Consider the following 20,224-nt stretch of genomic DNA (forward strand, 5'->3'; position numbering starts at 1 on the left):
AAAAGTAATCCAAAAGCTTCAAGACAAACAACAGGAATTCTGCAGATGCTGGAAATTCAAGCAACACACATCAAAGTTGCTGGTGAACGCAGCAGGCCAAGCAGCATCTGTAGGAAGAGGTGCAGTCGACGTTTCAGGCCGAGACCCTTCGTCAGGACTAACTGAAGGAAGAGTGAGTAAGGGATTTGAAAGTTAGAGGGGGAGGGGGAGATCCAAAATGATAGGAATGATAGGAGAAGACAGGAGGGGGAGGGATGGAGCCAAGAGCTGGACAGGTGATAGGCAAAAGGGCACACGAGAGGATCATGGGACAGGAGGTCCGGGAAGAAAGACAAGGGGTGGGGGGGACCCAGAGGATGGGCAAGAGGTATATTCAGAGGGACAGAGGGAGAAAAAGGAGAGTGAGAGAAAGAATGTGTGCATAAAAATGAGTAACAGATGGGGTACAAGGGGGAGGTGGGGCCTTAGCGGAAGTTAGAGAAGTCGATGTTCATGCCATCAGGTTGGAGGCTACCCAGACGGAATATAAGGTGTTGTTCCTCCAACTTGAGTGTGGCTTCTTCTTTGCAGTAGAGGAGGCCATGGATAGACATGTCAGAATGGGAATGGGATGTGGAATTAAAATGTGTGGCCACTGGGAGATCTTGCTTTCTCTGGCGGACAGAGCGTAGATGTTCAGCAAAGCGGTCTCCCAGTCTGCGTCGGGTCTCGCCAATATATAAAAGGCCACATCGGGAGCACCGGACGCAGTATATCACCCCAGTCGACTCACAGGTGAAGTGTTGCCTCACCTGGAAGGACCGTTTGGGGTCCTGAATGGTGGTAAGGGAGGAAGTGTAAGGGCATGTGTAGCACTTGTTCCGCTCACACGGATAAGTGCCAGGAGGGAGATCAGTGGGGGGGGATGGGGGGGACGAATGGACAAAGGAGTTGTGTAGGGAGCGATCCCTACGGAATGCAGAGAGAGGTGGGGGAGGGAAAGATGTGCTTAGTGGTGGGATCCCATTGGAGGTGGCGGAAGTTACGGAGAATAATATGTTGGACCCGGAGGCTGGTGGGGTGGTAGGTGAGGACCAGGGGAACCCTATTCCTAGTGGGGTGGCGGGAGGATGGAGTGAGAGCAGATGTACGTGAAATGGGGGAGATGCGTTTAAGAGCAGAGTTGATAGTGGAGGAAGGGAAGCCCCTTTCTTTAAAAAACGAAGACATCTCCCTCGTCCTAGAATGAAAAGCCTCATCCTGAGAGCAGATGCGGCGGAGACGGAGGAATTGCGAGAAGGGGATGGCATTTTTGCAAGAGACAGGGTGAGAAGAGGAATAGTCCAGATAGCTGTGAGAGTCAGTAGGCTTATAGTAGACATCAGTGGATAAGCTGTCTCCAGAGACAGAGACAGAAAGATCTAGAGAGGGGAGGGAGGTGTCGGAAATGGACCAGGTAAACTTGAGGGCAGGGTGAAAGTTGGAGGCAAAGTTAATAAAGTCAACGAGCTCAGCATGCGTGCAGGAAGCAGCGCCAATGCAGTTGTCGATGTAGCGAAGGAAAAGTGGGGGGCAGATACCAGAATAGGCACGGAACATAGATTGTTCCACAAACTCAACAAAAAGGCAGGCATAGCTAGGACCCATACGGGTGCCCATAGCTACACCTTTAGTTTGGAGGAAGTGGGAGGAGCCAAAGGAGAAATTATTAAGAGTAAGGACTAATTCCGCTAGATGGAGCAGAGTGGTGGTAGAGGGGAACTGATTAGGTCTGGAATCCAAAAAGAAGTGTAGAGCTTTGAGACCTTCCTGATGGGGGATGGAAGTATATAAGGACTGGACATCCATGGTGAAAATAAAGCGGTGGGGGCCAGGGAACTTAAAATCATCGAAAAGTTTAAGAGCGTGAGAAGTGTCACAAACATAGGTCGGAAGGGATTGAACAAGGGGTGATAAAACAGTGTCGAGGTATGCAGAAATGAGTTCGGTGGGGCAGGAGCAAGCTGAGACAATAGGTCGGCCAGGACAGGCAGGTTTGTGGATCTTGGGTAGGAGGTAGAAACGGGAAGTGCGGGGTGTGGGAACTATAAGGTTGGTAGCAGTGGATGGGAGATCCCCTGAGCGGATAAAGTTGGTGATGGTGTGGGAGACAATGGCCTGGTGCTCCTTAGTGGGGTCACGATCGAGGGGTAAATAAGAGGAGGTATCCACGAGTTGTCGCTGTGCCTTGGCAAGGTAGAGGTCAGTGCGCCAGGCTACAACAGCACCCCCCTTATCGGCGGGTTTAATAATAAGTTTAGGATTAGTGCGGAGGGAGTGGAGAGCAGAGCTCCCTACACAACTCCCTTGTCCATTTGTCCCCCCCATCCCTCCCCACTGATCTCCCTCCTGGCACTTATCTGTGTAAGCGAAACAAGTGCTACGCATGCCCTTACACTTCCTCCCTTGCCACCATTCAGGGCCCCAAACAGTCCTTCCAGGTGAGGCAACACTTCACCTGTGAGTCAACTGGGGTGATATACTGCGTCCGGTGCTCCCGATGTGGCCTTTTATATATTGGCGAGACCCGACGCAGACTGGGAGACCGCTTTGCTGAACATCTACGCTCTGTCCACCAGAGAAAGCAGGATCTCCCAGTGGCCACACATTTTAATTCCACATCCCATTCCCATTCTGACATGTCTATCCACGGCCTCCTCTACTGTAAAGATGAAGCCACACTCAGGTTGGAGGAACAACACCTTATATTCCGTCTGGGTAGCCTCCAACCTGATGGCATGAACATCGACTTCTCTAACTTCCGCTAAGGCGCTAAGGCCCCACCTCCCCCTCGTACCCCATCTTTTTATGCACACATTCTTTCTCTCACTCTCCTTTTCCTCCCTCTCACTCTCCTTTTCCTCCCTCTGTCCCTCTGAATATACCTCTTGCCCATCCTCTGGGTCCCCCCCCCTCCTTGTCTTTCTTCCCGGACCTCCTGTCCCATGATCCTCTCGTATCCCCTTTTGCCTATCACCTGTCCAGCTCTCGGCTCTATCCCTCCCCCTCCTGTCTTCTCCTATCATTTTGGATCTCCCCCTCCCCCTCTAACTTTCAAATCCCTTACTCACTCTTCCTTCAGTTAGTCCTGACGAAGGGTCTCGGCCTGAAACGTCGACTGCACCTCTTCCTACAGATGCTGCTTGGCCTGCTGCGTTCACCAGCAACTTTGATGTGTGTTGCAAAAGCTTCAAGACCTAGGCCTTAATATCTCCTTGCGTAATTGGATCCTCAGTTTCTCCAGCTGCAGACCCCAGTCAGTCTGGGTTGGCAACAACATCTCCTGCACATTTTCCATCAGCACAGGTACACCATAAGGATGTGTGCTTAGCCTCCTGCTCTACTCACTTTACCCTCATGACTGTGAGGCTAAGCACACCTCCAACACCATATCTAAGTTTGCTGATGACGCCACTGTTGGCTGAATCAAAGGTGGTGATAAATCAACATAAAGGAAGGGAGATTGAAAACCTGGCTGAGTGATGTCACAGCAACAACCTCTCACTCAATGTCAGCAAGACCAAGAAGATGATTGACTTCAGCGGGATGAAACCAGAGTTCCGCGAGCCAGTCCTCATCAGGGGATCAGAAGTGGGGAGGGTCGGCAACTTCAAATTCCTCATTGCTGTTTCAGAGGATAGTCCTGATAAGTGCCATTACAAAGAAAGCCAAGCAAGGCTTCCTCTTGGAAGTTTGCGGAGATTTGATACGTCATCTAAAACTTTGACAGGCTTCTACAGATGTGTAGTGGACAGTATATTGACTGGTTGCATCATGGTCTGGTATGGAATCTCCAATGCCCTTGAATAGAAATGCCTATAAAAAATAGTGGATACAGCCCAGTCCGTCACAGGTAAAGCCCTCCCCACCATTAAGCAGTAACGTTATTGCAGGAAAGCAGCATCCGTCATCAGGGACACCCACCATCCCGGACATACTCTCTTCTCACTGCTGCCATTAGGAAGAAGGTACAGGAGCCTCAGGACTCGCACCACCAGGTCCAGGTACAATTATTACCTCTCAACCATCAGGTTCTTGATCCAGAGGGGACAACTTCACTCACCCCATCACTGAACTGTTCCCATTACCTGTGGACTCAGTTTCAAGGAGTCTTCATCTCATGTTCTTGATGTTTATTGCTTATTATCATATTTCCACATTTTGTCGTCTTTTTTACACATTGATTGTTTGTCTGTTCTGTTGGGTGCAGCCATTCATTGATTCTATTGTGTTCCTTGTATTACTTTGAATGCCCATGAGAAAATGAATCTCACTGTATTTACTGACGTATGTATTTGATAATAAATTTACTTTGAACCACACACCCCACCCACCCCCCCCATCCTTTTCACTTCTGTCAGCTTGCAGGGATGCTGATAGACATTTGACAGAGTGTAACTGCAGATCATTGTTGTAATTTTTAAATTGGCTCTGGGAAAAACTATTCTTCCTGTCATTCCTCAGTGCCCAGTTCCTCATCTACAACTGTGTCCCACTGTGTGATTATATATTGTCTGTCACCTTGCACCTCCCATTTAGTAACGGTATCTCTGCCACACTCCACCTCCACACTGATTATAGTCTCCATGTACTCGGCATTTCCCAGTAGGAGGTGATCCTTTTATTCTTCAATGAAATGATATTTTTCTTACATAGTGCTGCTAGAAAGTTTGTGAGCCCTGTAGAGTTGTGCATTTCTCTCCTCCTCCTCCTCCTCCTTCCTAGTTTGTTATCCTTTGCTCCTGTTTGGGCAAATACAGGTGTGTGAAGAGTTGATCCTGTCAACGAACGCATCCATCAGCGCCCATCCCTTCCTTCACTGAAGTATTAACTCTTAATTGGAGTACTTTTGAAGTCAGAAAGTTGGCATACTCTTTTAATTTGTCATTTATTTTCTGTTTTAGGACAGTTTGTATCAATACTTTTTTTTTGTTGGCTAATGTGCAATGGTTTGTTGGCTGTGCGCATTTCACGCTCCCTGTAAACCACATGCATCAGAATATAACCTTTACATATTAAGCTCTTGATCTATCTGTAGACACTCCTTTTCAGCCCTCTTGGATGCATAACCCTATCAGCAGAGATTTGGAAGCTAGCCATTCGGTTCCTCTTTCTTCCCATGACATCTAATGTAACTAAATGTCATGGGAAGAAAGAGGAACCGGATGGCTAGCTTCCAAATCTCTGCTGATAGGGCTATGCATCCAGTTGCTTGGAGGTATATCAGTGCTTCAAGTTGTCTGCTCCCTTCCACATTACCCTGTGCCTTCCTACGGAAGTGAACAATGAACTTCACCATTGGGTAACTTGGGAAGATTGATTCAAAAAGAACTGCCTGGTTTCAATCTATATGTCATTTTTTTTCTCACAACTTTGCTAGTTGTCCCTTTACAAGCCTGCATCTATAGTTTTTTAAAGTTCTTGAGTACTGTCATTCCACCATTCTTTCAGGTAGTTCATTCCAGAGCTTAACACACCTTTTATGAAGAAAATCTTGTTTCTTGTATAATTCATTAGTTCGTTGAAAATCTGATTGTTGACCTTTTCATTATTTTTCCCCCTATTTCCATTTTTAAAAAAACTCACATCTTGAAATAACTTGTCTGTGCTTAAATTTCTCTGCTCTGTGGGAACAAAATTCAAGGTTTTCCTAACTCTCCAGATCACCAGCATCTCAACTGCAGTAGCTATCACCCAGTTAAACCACCTGTGCTTTCTGCAGAGCTTAATATCATCCTCATAGTTTAATGGGGACAGTACCCTGGCTCGTGTATAATTAGTAATTTGTAGATGTTTGGCATGACTTCCTTGCCTTGTGTTTAACTCCTTATTTTCAAAATCCAATATTCTAACCACCGACTAATCGTCTGCAATAATTTGAGACTATACTCATTATAGTGTCTTTAATTTGTGCTATTATTCCATATTGTTTTTCCAAAAATTTTGTTACTTCTCACTTATAAACGCTAAATTACACTTGTGTGCTTGCCATATCATATGGCTACCTGAAACCTGTTTATTCTTTATAAACTTTACTGAGTTTTCTATACCAACTTAGAAATTGTTCTCCCAATACATTCTCTCTTACTACTGACACCAAGAGACTCTATTGCTTTCATTTCTTCTGTCAGGGAAGTATCTGTTAACTCTTGTCAAAAACTGAACTAAAATCTCTCTATAGGTCACCACTCGGCCTTCTCTTAAGACCATGGAATAAGAGTAATGAATGGGGTTGCTTTCTTCATGGCTGGTAGGGATGTGGGCTGTGGAAAGTTGTCCTAATATTAATGATTTAATATCTCAAACTGTTTTATTATTTGCATAGGCAAGAGACGTTTTAATATCAAACTCTGGAAGACATTTACAGACTGCTTCAACTGTCTTCCAATTGCAGCCATTGTGGATGAAAAAATTTTCTGTTGTCATGGGGGTGAGTTTCCAGCTTTGCCTTTGAATTCAAATTTCAGATATGCCTTGTATTAACTGAAATCAAACCATTTCAATTTGTCTTGGAAATGTATTTGCAGTAGCGAAAGTAAGCATGCATAGCTATTGGTGAGGATTAGGAGTTTATCCCCTAAGGGACAAGAAGGCCATTTAGTTGCAGCTTCTACTATCTTGGTTCCTAATTCAGCTTTTGTTTTGACAAACGTGGAATATTAGTGCTATGCAATTAATTTTGTTTAGACTTTCTCTAATTAAAATACAGTTGGATAGAAGTTCAGGTTTATCACATTTAAATGCTTGAGTCGTTGAAAAAAAATCTAATTAATGAGGGGAAACTTAGTTGAGTAAATTGCAACAGCAAAACTAACCGGAAATATTGAACTTAGTGAAATATAGGTACTTAGTTACAGCCAAATTGTAACTTAAGCAGCCTTGTTAAATTATTGCTGAGGGATTTTGCTTGCATGACTGCAGTATATTCATGTGTATTTTGCTTTGTCCAACTGTTTAGATCCAGGTTAAGGTATTACAGAAAGAAAATGGTCAGAGAACTGAAACAAGAGTTACTCAAATTTGCACTGAATCCAGATATTGGGCATGTTTTTCTCAGAAAATACTTGAGCAATTTTAGGCAATCTCAATCAACAGATGATCTATGGTAACAGTGATAACTAATATTGGGTTTTATGGATGCATTTTATCTTGTCTGCTTTAGAAATAAATCCTAGCAATGGGCAAAGATTATTTGAATATAAAGTTATTGGTTATAGATATGCCATTTATGATTGTCAGTAATTCTGGAGAACAGTTTAGATTTTGTTTTGAAGTGTTTTTGACAGATGATAACGGACAGTACTGTATGCCAGTGAATTAAATGTTTGAGTTTTTGAACCATATTATTGTATAATTTCTAGACATTGTAATTATAATATCTTTGAATATTAGTTATTAACTGCATATTAAAGCAATTGACAACATTTAGATTGTTGAAAACAAAGTAGGAGCAGTAGTAGTCCATGGTTAGGATGGGGAGGTCTCTAGATTTGTAGTACTAGATAAAAAATCTTGGTTCAGAGACTTCACTGAATTGGTATTTTGTACAGCAAAATGTCATGTCTTTGCTCAAGGGACCTCCTTTGACTCTGTAATAGATCTGTGATTTTCCTTTCTATAGGGCTGTCACCAGATTTGCAATCAATGGAGCAGATTCGCAGAATCATGAGACCAACAGATGTTCCTGACACAGGTAGAGAACATCACTTGAACCAATTCCATTAATATTGTGTGGTTTTGATGGTTGAAAACGAAAAATACAGCTCAGCTATAAGTTGTAGGCTAGTTCTAGTCAGAATTAAAGCAGCAAATATGTTTGTGTAATGTTCACAGAAATGGGTTTAATAAATCAGCAAATTAATTACATCTTTAATGTGACTATCAGATTATAAATGTGTCTTTGTCAGCATTATTTTTTTGCTTGCTTATATAATTTAGATTAGACTCTATTTTCAGCATATGAAAAGTCTACCATTTAATAACCACTTCCCACTCTATTTATAATCACTCCCCCTCTCCGTTCAGTGCTAATGCTGGGTTTTGATCTGAATGTTAATTTCTTTCCTTCCCACGAATGCTGAATTCCTCCAGCAGATTGTTGCTCAAAATTCCAGCCTCTGCACTCTTGTTTCCATTCAATAAAATGGATGACTTTCACTTTCATTAAAATGTTCAAACTAAAACTTTTCTCTAATAAAACTTCTAAGTAATTTGCCAAGATTTAAAAAAAGCTTTGGCACGTTTTTGTCGTATTTAGCCTCTGAATCTTTTTTTCTAGTTATTATTAAGTAACCTCACACCATCATCTGTAGTTTTGCATTTTAAAGCTGGTGTTCACATAATGATTATAATGTAACTCCCTGGCTAAGATTAAGGTTGGGCTTAACACTTTCCTAACTTACCAAAATCAACCCAAACTAAAATTTCATTGTCTTCAGACATGGTGAGAACTAGTTGTAATCTAAGTCATGTATTTGGAAGCCGGTGCCACCTTGTAAAATTATTATGGGGTATCGGGTGATATAGGAACAGTTACATTACAGAGGAACAACCTTTTTTGACTCCTAGATATATCAAGGTTAGAAATTTAAGTAGACCAAAAGTAAAATATTACAGAAGCTGGAAATGTGAAGTAAAATCAGATAAAGATAGAAATACTCAGGAAGTCAGTCAGTATCTGGGCAAGGAGAAACAAAGCTAACATTCAAGATCTGAGAAGTTATTAACCTGAAACTGCCTCATTTCCTGTTTATGCAAATGTTGCCTGATCTCAAAGCATCTTTTTTAATATGATCACTAGTAACCTGCATGAAATGCATCAGCTAGTTTGCATAGAGCAAAGTACTCCAAATGCTGTGCAGTAATGACCTATTAACTGAAGACTGTATATTGCAAATCTCTCCCTTCAGAGTGCCTCTTGAATCTACTGTGATATTGATATACGATGGGTGATTGATAAGTTTGTGGCCTAAGGTAGAGGAGTCAATTTTAAAAAACCTAAAACATTTATTTTTCCAACATTTACACATTTAGTCCAGCGGTTGTGGAGCATACGGATCCCTTCTTTGTAGAAATCAGCGGCTTTGACCTCCAGAAAGTAGTCCACTGCAGGGGTGATTGATAAGTTCGTGGCCTAAGGTAGAAGGAGGTGAGTTATTAACTTCAAACTTTCTGCATTTTCACTCAGAATTGAACTGCACGTGCATGTAACAAGAGTTGTATAACTCATCTCCTTCTACCTAAGGCCATGAACTTATCTATCACTCCTGCTGTGGACTACCTGGAGGTCCAACTTGCTCTCATTACATGCATGTACAGTTCAACTCTTTGAGTGATAATGCAGAAAGCTTGAGGTTAGTAACTCATCTCCTTCTACCTTAGTCCACGAACTTATCAATCACCCCTGCTGTGGACCACTTCTACAAAGAAGGGATCCGTATGCTCCACGACCGCTGGACTAAGTGTGTACATGTAGGTGAGGACTATATTAAAAAATAAATTTGCTAGGTTTTCTAAAATTGACTCTTCCTACCTTAGGCCATGAACTTATCAATCACCTCTCGTATTTGCGACAGTCTGAAGTGACTACGTTATGACAGTGTTTGCAGTTTTGACATCAGTAGGACCTGGTTTCACTGTAAAATCATTGCATGTTTAATGGCCTTTACGTGAACTACTTAATTAAAAGTACAATTGAAATCTTACACATATAGGTGAGAGTAAGCGTTCGGCACGGACTGGAAGGTCCGAGATGGCCTGTTTCCGTGCTGTAATTGTTATATGATTATATATAATTCTCTTGCCATTGAGAGCACTCCTAATTGGCAGGAAAACAAAAGCATAATAAGTATCCATAACTAGGTGACTTGTATCACTTCAGGACCTCTACCAGTTATAACTAGCAGCCAACCTCATTTCTGTCAATATTTTTGATCAATAAGGATGTGTAGTTGTGGCTTCTATGAAATCAAGCTAATCTGTTCTGTGTTAATATAAGGTATTTTACAATCTACTCTAAGGAAAGTGCTCGGTTTTAAATTAATCTTGGGTTGATTTGACTTTGGGTTTTAAAGCAAGCATTAGCTCTGAACAGAAAATGGAGAAATGATACACAGAGACTTCTCTGAAAATAAAAAGAAAAGATTATTTGATGTAAAGGTATCGAGGTGTTTTCACTGAATCTGAACAAAAAAAAATTCTGCTTTGGGAACAGATCACTCGATGACTAAAAAAGGTCTTAAAAGGCAGCCTCCCTCTCCTGCGTTACTTGCATTCTGGTATGCAATGGTCATTAAGTCATGTTACTGTTGGAGCCTGCTTTTTTGAAATTGCTGTTTAAAAATGTTTATGGGTAACATCATTTACCAGTAGCCTGCTAGTAGTTCCAACTGTCTGTACTGTACAGAGTACATGGGTTTCCCATTTAGGGTGGGGGAAAAAAGGTCAGATTACACTGCAGGAATTCATCCAAGGAATGAGGTCATTGAGAAACACACGCAGCCCAAACAATCTCATTTGCGCCATGGAAACGTGCATTACTGTCCTTCGTCAGTTTTTTAATAAAACATTGTACAGCGACAGCAGAGCACCAGCATGTTGGGCAGTATTTTCTGCAGCTGACGGAATTTCACCACATTAATTGACAGTGAACAAAATTGATGCAAAACTAAATTGTTTAGTACAGTTATCAAATCTCAATGCAAATTGAAAAATTGTCTTCAGGCCAATAACTAATGTAAAATAAACTTCGGACATTCAGGAAACTTGAGGCCAGGAATTAGTTTTTAAAATATTAATCTGCTAGAGGTCTTGACAGCTTGTGCTTTGCTCTCTCCCTCCTTGCATCCAAATAGATCTGACTTTGCAGTGCTTAAGATGATGTTTGGGACGAGAAAAGGTGTAAAGAAAGTCGGTCAGTATAGTAGCTTCCTGTTGTGACAGGATGTGAGGTTAACCTGTTGCCTTTCACCCATCTGACGTCCCAACAAATTCTTTAGTATTAAAATTTGACATTCTGACTAGAAGCCAGTGATATCTTTTTTGTTTTCATTTGTTGTCCAGGATTAAAGTGATGCTAGTAAGACTATACTTGTTTTTGAGAAGGTGGGCAGTGAACTACCTCCTTGAACTATTGCAATCTTCTGTCACGCTGCATTTAGCTTGGATTTAAAGCCACAAGTGATGAGGACCAACAATATATAAAAGGTCAAAACTTCAAATTAAATTCGTTATCAAAGTACATACAGTACTGTGCAAAAGTCAGGCACATATATACCTATCTCACATACTCACACTAGTTAGGGTGCGTAAGATCTTTGCACGGTACTCTATTTGTTAATGTGGAGTGAAGAGCGAGTTTGTAAATCTGGTGGGAGCAAAGGATGTTAGGAATGGTGAAGGTGGAATTCCACAGAAGGGTGTGGAACAGGTAGCAGAGAAGGAGTGCCAAGGTTGGGGGTGGCGCAGGTGTAGGTACACCCACCCCTGAGACACCAGGCAAGATCACTTGATTCTGAGCAATTGGTTTATTGATCATTGCAGAATGTCTGTATGGTTCTTCCTGCTCCCTCCCCTCTCCTTTCCTCTTTTCCCAACTATGATTCTCCTCTCCCTGCCCCTTTCCCATTGTCAGTCCACTATAGAGACCCATATCAGATTCAGGTTTATCATCACTCACATATGTCATGAAATCCTTTTTTCTGCCAGCAGTAGTGTGCAATACATAACATTACTACAGTACTGTGCAAACATGTTAGGCACCCTAGTTATATATATGTGCCTAAGCTGTTAGCACAGTACTGTATACATTATCATATACTACCTTGAGATTCATTTTCTTGCAGGCATTTACAGGAAAAAAATAAAGAAATACAATAGAATGTATGAAAGCAATTTTCATGAAGACTGACAAACAACCAGTGTGTAAAAGACAAATTGTGCACATAAAAACTGAATTGTAGAGTCCTTGAAAGTGAGACTTTTAAGTCATGGAATCAGTTCAAAGTTGTGGTGAATGAAGTTATCCATGCTGGTTCAGGAGCTTGATGGTTGTAGGGTAATAACTGTTCATGAACCTAGTGGTGTGAGACCTAATGCTTTTGTACCTCCTGGCCAATGGTAGTAGTGAGAAGAGAGCATAGCCTGGATGGTGGGAGTGTTTAGTGATTGATGCTGCTTACCTGTGGTAGTATTCCATGCAAATATGCTCTGTGGTGGCAAGGGCTTTGCCTGTGATGGACCATTTTCGATGAATTTTTCCATTCCTTGGCATTGCGGTTACTAGACCAGGCTGTGATGCAACCAGTTAAAGTACACTCCACTGTGAATTTACAGAGGTCTGTTGAAGTTTTTACTGACGTTTCAAAACTATGCAAGCTTCTAAGGAAGTAGAGGCATTATTGTTCCTTCTTTGTGATGGCACTTACATGCTGGTTCTCTAATTGATATGTTAATGTCAAGGAATTTAAAGCTATTGGACCTGCAGATTTTTCCACCTGCAGTTGATAATTAGCTCTCTGGTTTTGCTGATGTTGGTTGAGAGGCGGTTGTTGTGGCAGCACTCAACCAGATTTTCAGTCACCTGCCTTTATACTAACTTGTCACCACATTTGATTTGACTAACAGCAGTGATGTCGTCAGCAAGCTTAAGTGTGGCATTGAAGCTGTACTTAGCCACATGATCATAGGTATAAAATGAATAATGCCAAGGGTTAAGTACACAACCTTGTGGTGCATCTGTGCTCATGGTGTATGTGGAGGAGAGTGCTATATACACAGGATAGCATGCAGCTTGGAGTGTGACCAATAGATGGCAATCGTCCCGTGTCTACTCCCTTAGTCCTTGGTGGTAAAGGTTTGGTGAAGCTGTCAGAGTAATCAAATCTGGTCCATAGTAGAGGGAAATCATTCAAAACACTCTAATCTTGTTAAGTAAGGGAGCATCAGTTTCCCCTTCTGCCTTCTCTCTTTTGTCAAGAAGCAAAGAGCTTGGTGACAGAGCTGAAATTAAGTGATCTGGATATTTTACACACACGTTTTCAATATCCTAATCTATGGCAAGTTTTTCATTCTTTTTAAACTTGTCTATAATACAACTAATGCTGTTCTGGCTCTACAATCCTTTGTGCTTGGAATTAATATTAAGATGCTGAATTCTCCAGTTTAGCTGAAATAGATTAGGTGCAGCAGTGCGTTGCCCTACAAAAGATGAAAGACATTTACACTTATTCTTGACATGTTAACTCTCTAGGCTTGCTTTGTGACTTGCTGTGGTCAGATCCTGACAAGGACGTTCAAGGTTGGGGTGAGAATGATCGTGGCGTGTCTTTCACCTTTGGAGCTGACGTAGTCAGCAAATTCCTGAACCGGCATGATTTGGATTTAATCTGTCGTGCCCATCAGGTAAAAAGAAAAACTCACTTTTAAAAAGATGTATTCTGTGTGAAGCATTTGTGTACCAGCAGCTGTGAAACAATCTTGCTGATCATTAGAGAATTATTTTCCTGAGTTGGATAAAATTATTCTGAATCTTCAAACCCTCAGATTTTTATCAGGTTTCACAAGCCAAGCGTGTTAAATAGCTGCACTATATATTTTTTTTAACTTTTTGGGACCTTTCCTGTATTTTGATACAGCAGAATAGTGAAGAGGTGGGAGGGAGATATGCATGTGTGTACATGGGTTCCCAGCTTTGAAGATTTTGTGACTTCCCTGATTACATGTAGGTCAAAAGATGTGGTAGACTTTCTATTCCTTGTGCAATGTTTTCATAAAACCGCTGCTGGTTTAGGGGCTTGCTTTGTGGTGTGGATTGAACATAATGTTTTTCCGACTTTGAAGATTAAAATTTTGCTCATAGTAAGGTTTCTGTTTTTCAGGTTGTTGAAGATGGTTATGAATTCTTTGCTAAACGCCAGCTGGTTACTTTGTTTTCTGCTCCAAACTACTGTGGAGAATTTGATAATGCCGGAGGAATGATGAGTGTTGACGAAACATTAATGTGTTCCTTTCAGGTACATGTTGGTCAAGTATTAACTGGACTTTGTTTTGGTAGTATGAAGCGTGTAATATTTGATTTGAATAGCACAATATATGCAGCAATAGCTGTGTTATCTCCATTCAGTTAACTATTACCTTTGTTGTTTAACAATGGCCCCAATAATAAAGTTCAAAGTAAATTTGGAACAATTTTCTGCAGTCCACAGAATTTCATTGATCACCAGTGCCATCTTGCAATTTTAGTATCTAATTGGTTGCCTCCCAGACCCATCTTAAGGAGTCTTAGATTCTTTATAACACTGAGACTCGTTGAACATTATCGGAGCCACTGTTACACAACAAACAGGTAATGGTGAAATCCATGTAGGTAGTTCTGCTGATATTAAAGCTATTCATCAGTATCCCTCAGCAAATGGACTTCAGTGGTCTCTGATATTCACACTTGCTGTCCAGTAGTATTAGGAGCTATTCTCCCCTGTAATGTATAGTGATGATTAAACAGAACAGACATAACGATTAGATAGAAATTTAAGGTTCCTATTCTGTCCTTGTGTCCACTTCTCTTTTTTTCTTTCTGCTACTTAGCTAAACAAATGTGTATTTTTAGCACATAAGCAGGCATCTCTACTCATCTGGTCCATTAGTTCCAAGGGCAAGACTGACACAGTTAGGGAACCTTGACTGATGAGGCAAATTGAGGTAATTAAGAAAATGGAGATGTACGTCAAGTGTAAGAAGGTGAATTCAAGCAAAACCTTTAAGTATGAAAGATGTATGAGTATACTAGAGAAAGGAAGGGTGGAGAATGGGATCCTAAGGTATATTAAGAGCATAGGGATACCTAGGGTGAGAATAGGTGCCCTTATAGGTCAATATGGTAGTCTGCGGAGCCACAGGAAAAGGCAAAGTATTAAATGGTGCTTGTCTGCACTTACTACGAACATCATGGAAGCTTGTGAATTCAAAGAAGAAAACATTAATGTCCTGAAAGATATCAAGATTACAGAAGAGGTAGTGTTGGTAGTCTTGAAGTGTATAAAGGTGGATAAATCACAGGGGCCTGAGTATGAGTATACTAGGGCATTATGGGAAGCGAAGAAAGTTGCTGGGGCCCTAGCAGAGATTTAGGTGTCTTCGTTAGCCATGGGTGAAGTACCATAACTGGAGGGTAGTTAATGGTGTGGCTTTAGTCAAAAAGGAAAAGAACAAGCCAAAGAAACTACAGGGAGCCTAACATCTGTGACAGAACAATTGGTGGAGGGTATTCTAAGATATGGGATCTTCCTTTCTTTAAAAAGATGAGGATTAGGGGTGGGTCAGCATGGCTTTGTGTGTGGGAAATTGAGTCTTACAAATTTTTTTTTTGAAGAGGTGACAGAAGGCAGAGTAGTAGAATTGTCTACATGGTCTTTAGCAAGGCTTTTGATAAGGTTCCATATGGTAGATGATCTGGAGGTTTAGATCACATGGGATCCAGGTTGAGGTAGCTCATTGCATACAAAATTGGCTTGGTGGTATGAATCAGTGTGTGATTGTGGAGGGTTGCTTTTCAAATTGGAAACCTGTGAACAGTATTGTGCTGCGGCGATCTTTGCCAGGTCCCCTGCTGCTTGCCATAGACAAAATTGGTGCCATAGTGGGCAGTGAAGAAGATTATCTAAGGCTACAATAGGATATAAATTAACTGGGAAACTAGGCAAAGGATTAGCAGCTGGTATTTAACTTCAAGTGCAAAGTGTATTTTGGGAAGCTAGACTAGGGTGGGATAAGCACAGTGAATGTCGGGGCCATGGGGAGTCTTGTAGAATAGACACCAAAGGGTACAACAATATTTTCCTGAAAGTGGTGTCACAAAGAAGTATTATGACAAGGGTCAGTTGGACTTTTAGGTACAAGATTAGAGATGTTGGGTTGTAGCTATACAAGACATTGGTGAGACTGCACTTGGAGTACGTTTGCAGTTCTGATCAGGATGGAATAGGAAGGATGTGACTTAGCTAGAGAGGGTGCATAAATGCCAGGGCTGAAGGACCTTGAGTTATAAGATGATTAGCTGGGACTGTTCCCAAGCAGCAAAAGTGCTAGTTGGTGACATTAGAGGTTTATATAATCATTGAAGAGTATAAATAAGGTGGATAGTCAGATTTCCCCCCCAGGAAAGGGAACTAAAACTAGAGGAAATAGGTCAACGTCTACAGGTCGGTGGGACTAGGTGAGAGTAAGAGTTCAGCACGGACTAGAAGGGCCGAGTTGGCCTGTTTCCGTGCTGTAATTGTTATATGGTTAAGATGAGAGGGGAAAGATTTAAAGGATATCTGAGGAACAAGTTTTCTAGGTGACAGCGGGTACATGGAATGAGCTGTAAATGGTAGAGACAGGTATATAGACAGCAGTAAGATATAGTCCCATTTGCCTTGATTTTGCCTATCACAGGTAAGGTATCTTGGTTGCATGGTTGAAGGACCTCTTTCAGTTGTATGTAACTCTGTGATGTTTTATCTCGTCTTACCAATACTTTCTTCTATTTGGCCTCAGTATTTGACTAGCTTCCCTGTAAATGCATCTCTGCTACTTGCGGATTATCTAGTTAGCTATAGTTTTGTGCCCTGTAGCCATAGATATTGTGCCATTTTACAGCTCACTCCACTCTTAACCTTGCTACAAGTTATAATTTTTTACCTACCCTCCATTTCTTTCTAATTTTAAATGCATTTACCAAATCACTATATATAGCATGGAAGGAGATCAGTTGGCCCATATCCACATTTCTAATGTGATGATGACTTATAGTCTTATAAAGAAACACTTGAATTTACATTTCCCACATTCTGGAAAACATCCAAAGAAATTTGTGTTTCCTCTTGCCATTGCCACAGCATCCTATGGTTTGCTCTCCAACACTGAACTCAAACTTTAAATTGATTCAACTGTCTTACACCGTTATACTTTTTAAACTTTTGTTCTACATCTCTTGGCACCTGATGTGTATTTGGCAATGTGGAGAGTGAATTTGTTAATCTGGCAAGAGCAAAAGATGTTGGGAATGGCAAGGTGGAGTGCCATGGGAGAGGTGTGGGACAGGTGGCAGAAAAGGAGTGCAGGGGCAAGAGGAGTGGCATGGCTGCAGACACACCCAGCCCTGAGACACCAGGCAAGTTCACTTGATTCCCAACAATTGCTTTATTGATCATTATAGAATGTCTCTCTGGTGTTCCTGCTCCATTCCCTCTCCCTGCCCCTTTCCCACTCCCAGTCCACAATAGAGACCCATATCAGAATCAGGTTTATCATTATTCACGTATGTCATGAATTTTTTTTGCAGCAGCAATGCATAATATTACTACAATACTGTACAAAGGTCTTGGGTACCCTAATAGATAGATGCCTAGATAGATGGATGGACGGACAGACATATAGAAGACTTTAGCACCATACTGTATAAGCATTATTTGGATAGCATAAGAATGTAGCACTGAGGTAGAAAATCATCATGATCTTGAATCATTCTGCAGGCTTCTGTTTCTCCATTCTTATGATTGTTTGATAGTCGTTTGTTTTGTCCTTTTTCATGTCTTGCGAACTGACTGCTGCAAATCCTTTCACCCTTCATCAGCTAGGTTTCTGTAGTTTACTGTTTTTAAAAATGGCAAAATGTATAACATCATGCTTACTGGTACTGAAATTATTGGCTGTAGCTTCCTGTGTGTTATTTTCTTCAAATTGAAACCGCCTCCATTAAGCTCTAGAGGAATCTCAGCAATTGAAGCAGTCCCAACACAGAAGCCTCAGAAATCCCGAGGCAAACTTGACTCTTAATGGAGAAAAGGTGTACCTTGGAAGGGTTGTATGATCATCTGCATCACTTGTCAATGTACTGCTTCTCACTACTGGATTTTTAGAATTTAATTTAGGTTTTTGATGATGATCCTTTTAGGTCACCTGAAGCCTGGCACACATTTGTAGAATTTATTTTTTGATCTGAAGCTGCAGTACTTGGGGTTGATACTGAATATGCCATTTGCTCTGAAGTGTCACGTTTTAGTTTTTCATTTACTTAATGTACACTTTATATTTCAGATTCTAAAACCTTCTGAAAAGAAAGCGAAATACCAGTATGGTGGTCTGAACTCTGGTCGCCCTGTTACACCCCCTCGCACGGCAAACCCTCCCAAGAAGAGGTGAATAGCAAGGACAGCACCGAACACCTTATCATTTGTACACAGAGAAAGCTACGAGTATACCAGTTCATATACTAATGTGTGTAACCTGTAGGCACTGTTCAACCATCTGCTACTGTCTGTCTTTGTGAGCCTCAATGCTTGTAAAAAGAAATAAGTCTTTTTGAAAAAATGTTTTCCAGTAAATGCGCAGGTGTGGCATATTGTAATGTAAATCAATGTAGTACCGGTAACCAGTGCATATTGTTAATACTTTGGGCTGGGATGAAGGTTAACAAATCTAAGACTGGGATAAAAGCTTCCTTTCAACCTTAAAGCTGTCTCTAGCTTAATCCTTGAAATTTACAGCAAAATTAATTTTGCTATTTGGGATTTGGTTATTTATTTCTGAAGTGTGTATCTGCAGATACAGATCTGGTAGAAGCACTATCAATATTTGTTAAAGGAGCTACAATCTGTGAGGCTCCATTACAGTACTACAGTCGTCAATACAGATTACTGGTACTTGGGGTGCCTCCTGTTGACAATACCCAGTATTATCACATACAACAATGCCAGCCTGAAATGCTTACTAATTGAATGCCCTTGTTGTAATCCACTTGTTTTGATTGTACTTGCATTGTTTGCTAGCTTTTTATAGAGGCATTTATTTCTCTTGTGATTCTCCAAACAGACCTACATCTAGTCTATATGGTACTTATTTATGAAGACAAAGTGGGACTGGGACAGAAATTGAGTGATAAACTTAGTAATTTAATATTACTTCCTACGAAACTATTTTTCAAGTGTTTATTTTTGCAGAGATTAAAACCAGAGGAAGCTTCAAGGTAGTAATCAATTTTTCCTCAGCTTTAGGCCTTATTGATTTATTATAGTTTTGTGTAGGGCTGCATGGGGCTTGTGTGCTCCCATCTTGTTGACATCAGGCATATGATACTGGTTGGTATCTGAACAGCGGCATCTAACATTGTGTCATTAGTAATGGCCCTTGACCAAAAATTAACTAAGGATTCTAATTCTCGATTGTGTTTTCCCTTTTCAAAATTCTAAAGTTTCATCCCAGTCTTGTGAATTTACATTGCTTGAAAGTATTGGGTGGACAGGGGAGGGCGGGATCAATGATCTTTATCATAATTGGCACGGCAGAAAATTTGAATGTGCACACTACATAGTCTAAAGATCTGTTTTTTTTTAAAGACCACAGTAGCATGATTTCTTCATAGATATAGAAGCCCTTGTTTTCATGACTTTGTGTTTGAATATTCTGAAGACTGAATCTGTAGCTTTCCAAAGGCAAAATCTGGAGTGCGCCGTCTTTGAGGGCTAGTCCCTTGGTTCTGTAAATCAGTTATAATGAAGTCTAAGGGCATTATTCTGTTAAGATCATTTTGTTAAGGATGCCCTATTTCTGTTGTTTTCAATACAATCTTATACCTGATACAATGATTTTGTTTCATTTCTCTTCTGAAGTATTGTAGTTTCATCCTTTGGCACTGTCATTTGTCACAGTTTCCCAACTATATATCTGAAAAAATATAATTTTTATTTTTGAATCTGTTTGCAACTGATAAAGGTGAGTTATTCTCCCAACAGCTCTACATTCTCACGTCATGCCATCCTTTAGGGGTTCACAGTGGCACTGTTTGTCAAGCCACTGCCTGTGGATCTGATACTTGGCTTCCATTCCTGACCTGGAGTGTTGTCCGTGCAGTTTGCACATTCTCCTAAAGACTTGCGAATTGAAGGGATAACTGGCCATTGTCAGTTGTCCCTAATGTGGAGGTGACTGTTTGAATCTGGGGGAAGTTGATGGGAATGTGCGGAAAATAAAATGTGGAGTTAATGTAGGGTTAGTGTAACTGGGTGATCCAGTGCCAAAGGAACCATTTCTGTGCTGTAGTTCTCCATGGTGCACTAAAAGTCTGTTGAACTGCAGTGTGCATTTTCTTTTGCCCAATTCATTCTCCCCAATGCCAGACAACTAATAGCACCACATTCTTACAGTGCAGGAGGTCCGAATGTTCTTGCTG

At 41.0% G+C, this 20,224-nt stretch overlaps 1 protein-coding gene across 1 annotated transcript in view; it reads left to right on the forward strand.

The window, feature by feature from the left end:
- ppp1cb (protein phosphatase 1, catalytic subunit, beta isozyme) overlaps positions 1-19,637 on the forward strand; it is a 117,374-nt gene extending 97,737 nt beyond the window's left edge. The window contains exons 4-8 of the mRNA XM_063040680.1: positions 6,344-6,448; positions 7,640-7,711; positions 13,268-13,419; positions 13,896-14,030; positions 18,094-19,637. Of these exons, the coding sequence (XP_062896750.1) occupies positions 6,344-6,448; positions 7,640-7,711; positions 13,268-13,419; positions 13,896-14,030; positions 18,094-18,198 (569 nt within the window). The 3' untranslated portion in view covers positions 18,199-19,637. The remainder of the gene's footprint in view (positions 1-6,343; positions 6,449-7,639; positions 7,712-13,267; positions 13,420-13,895; positions 14,031-18,093) is intronic.
- Positions 19,638-20,224: the final 587 nt, after the last annotated feature.

This window comes from Mobula hypostoma, chromosome 2 (assembly GCF_963921235.1).
Source record: "Mobula hypostoma chromosome 2, sMobHyp1.1, whole genome shotgun sequence".
Lineage (NCBI taxonomy): Eukaryota > Metazoa > Chordata > Chondrichthyes > Myliobatiformes > Myliobatidae > Mobula > Mobula hypostoma.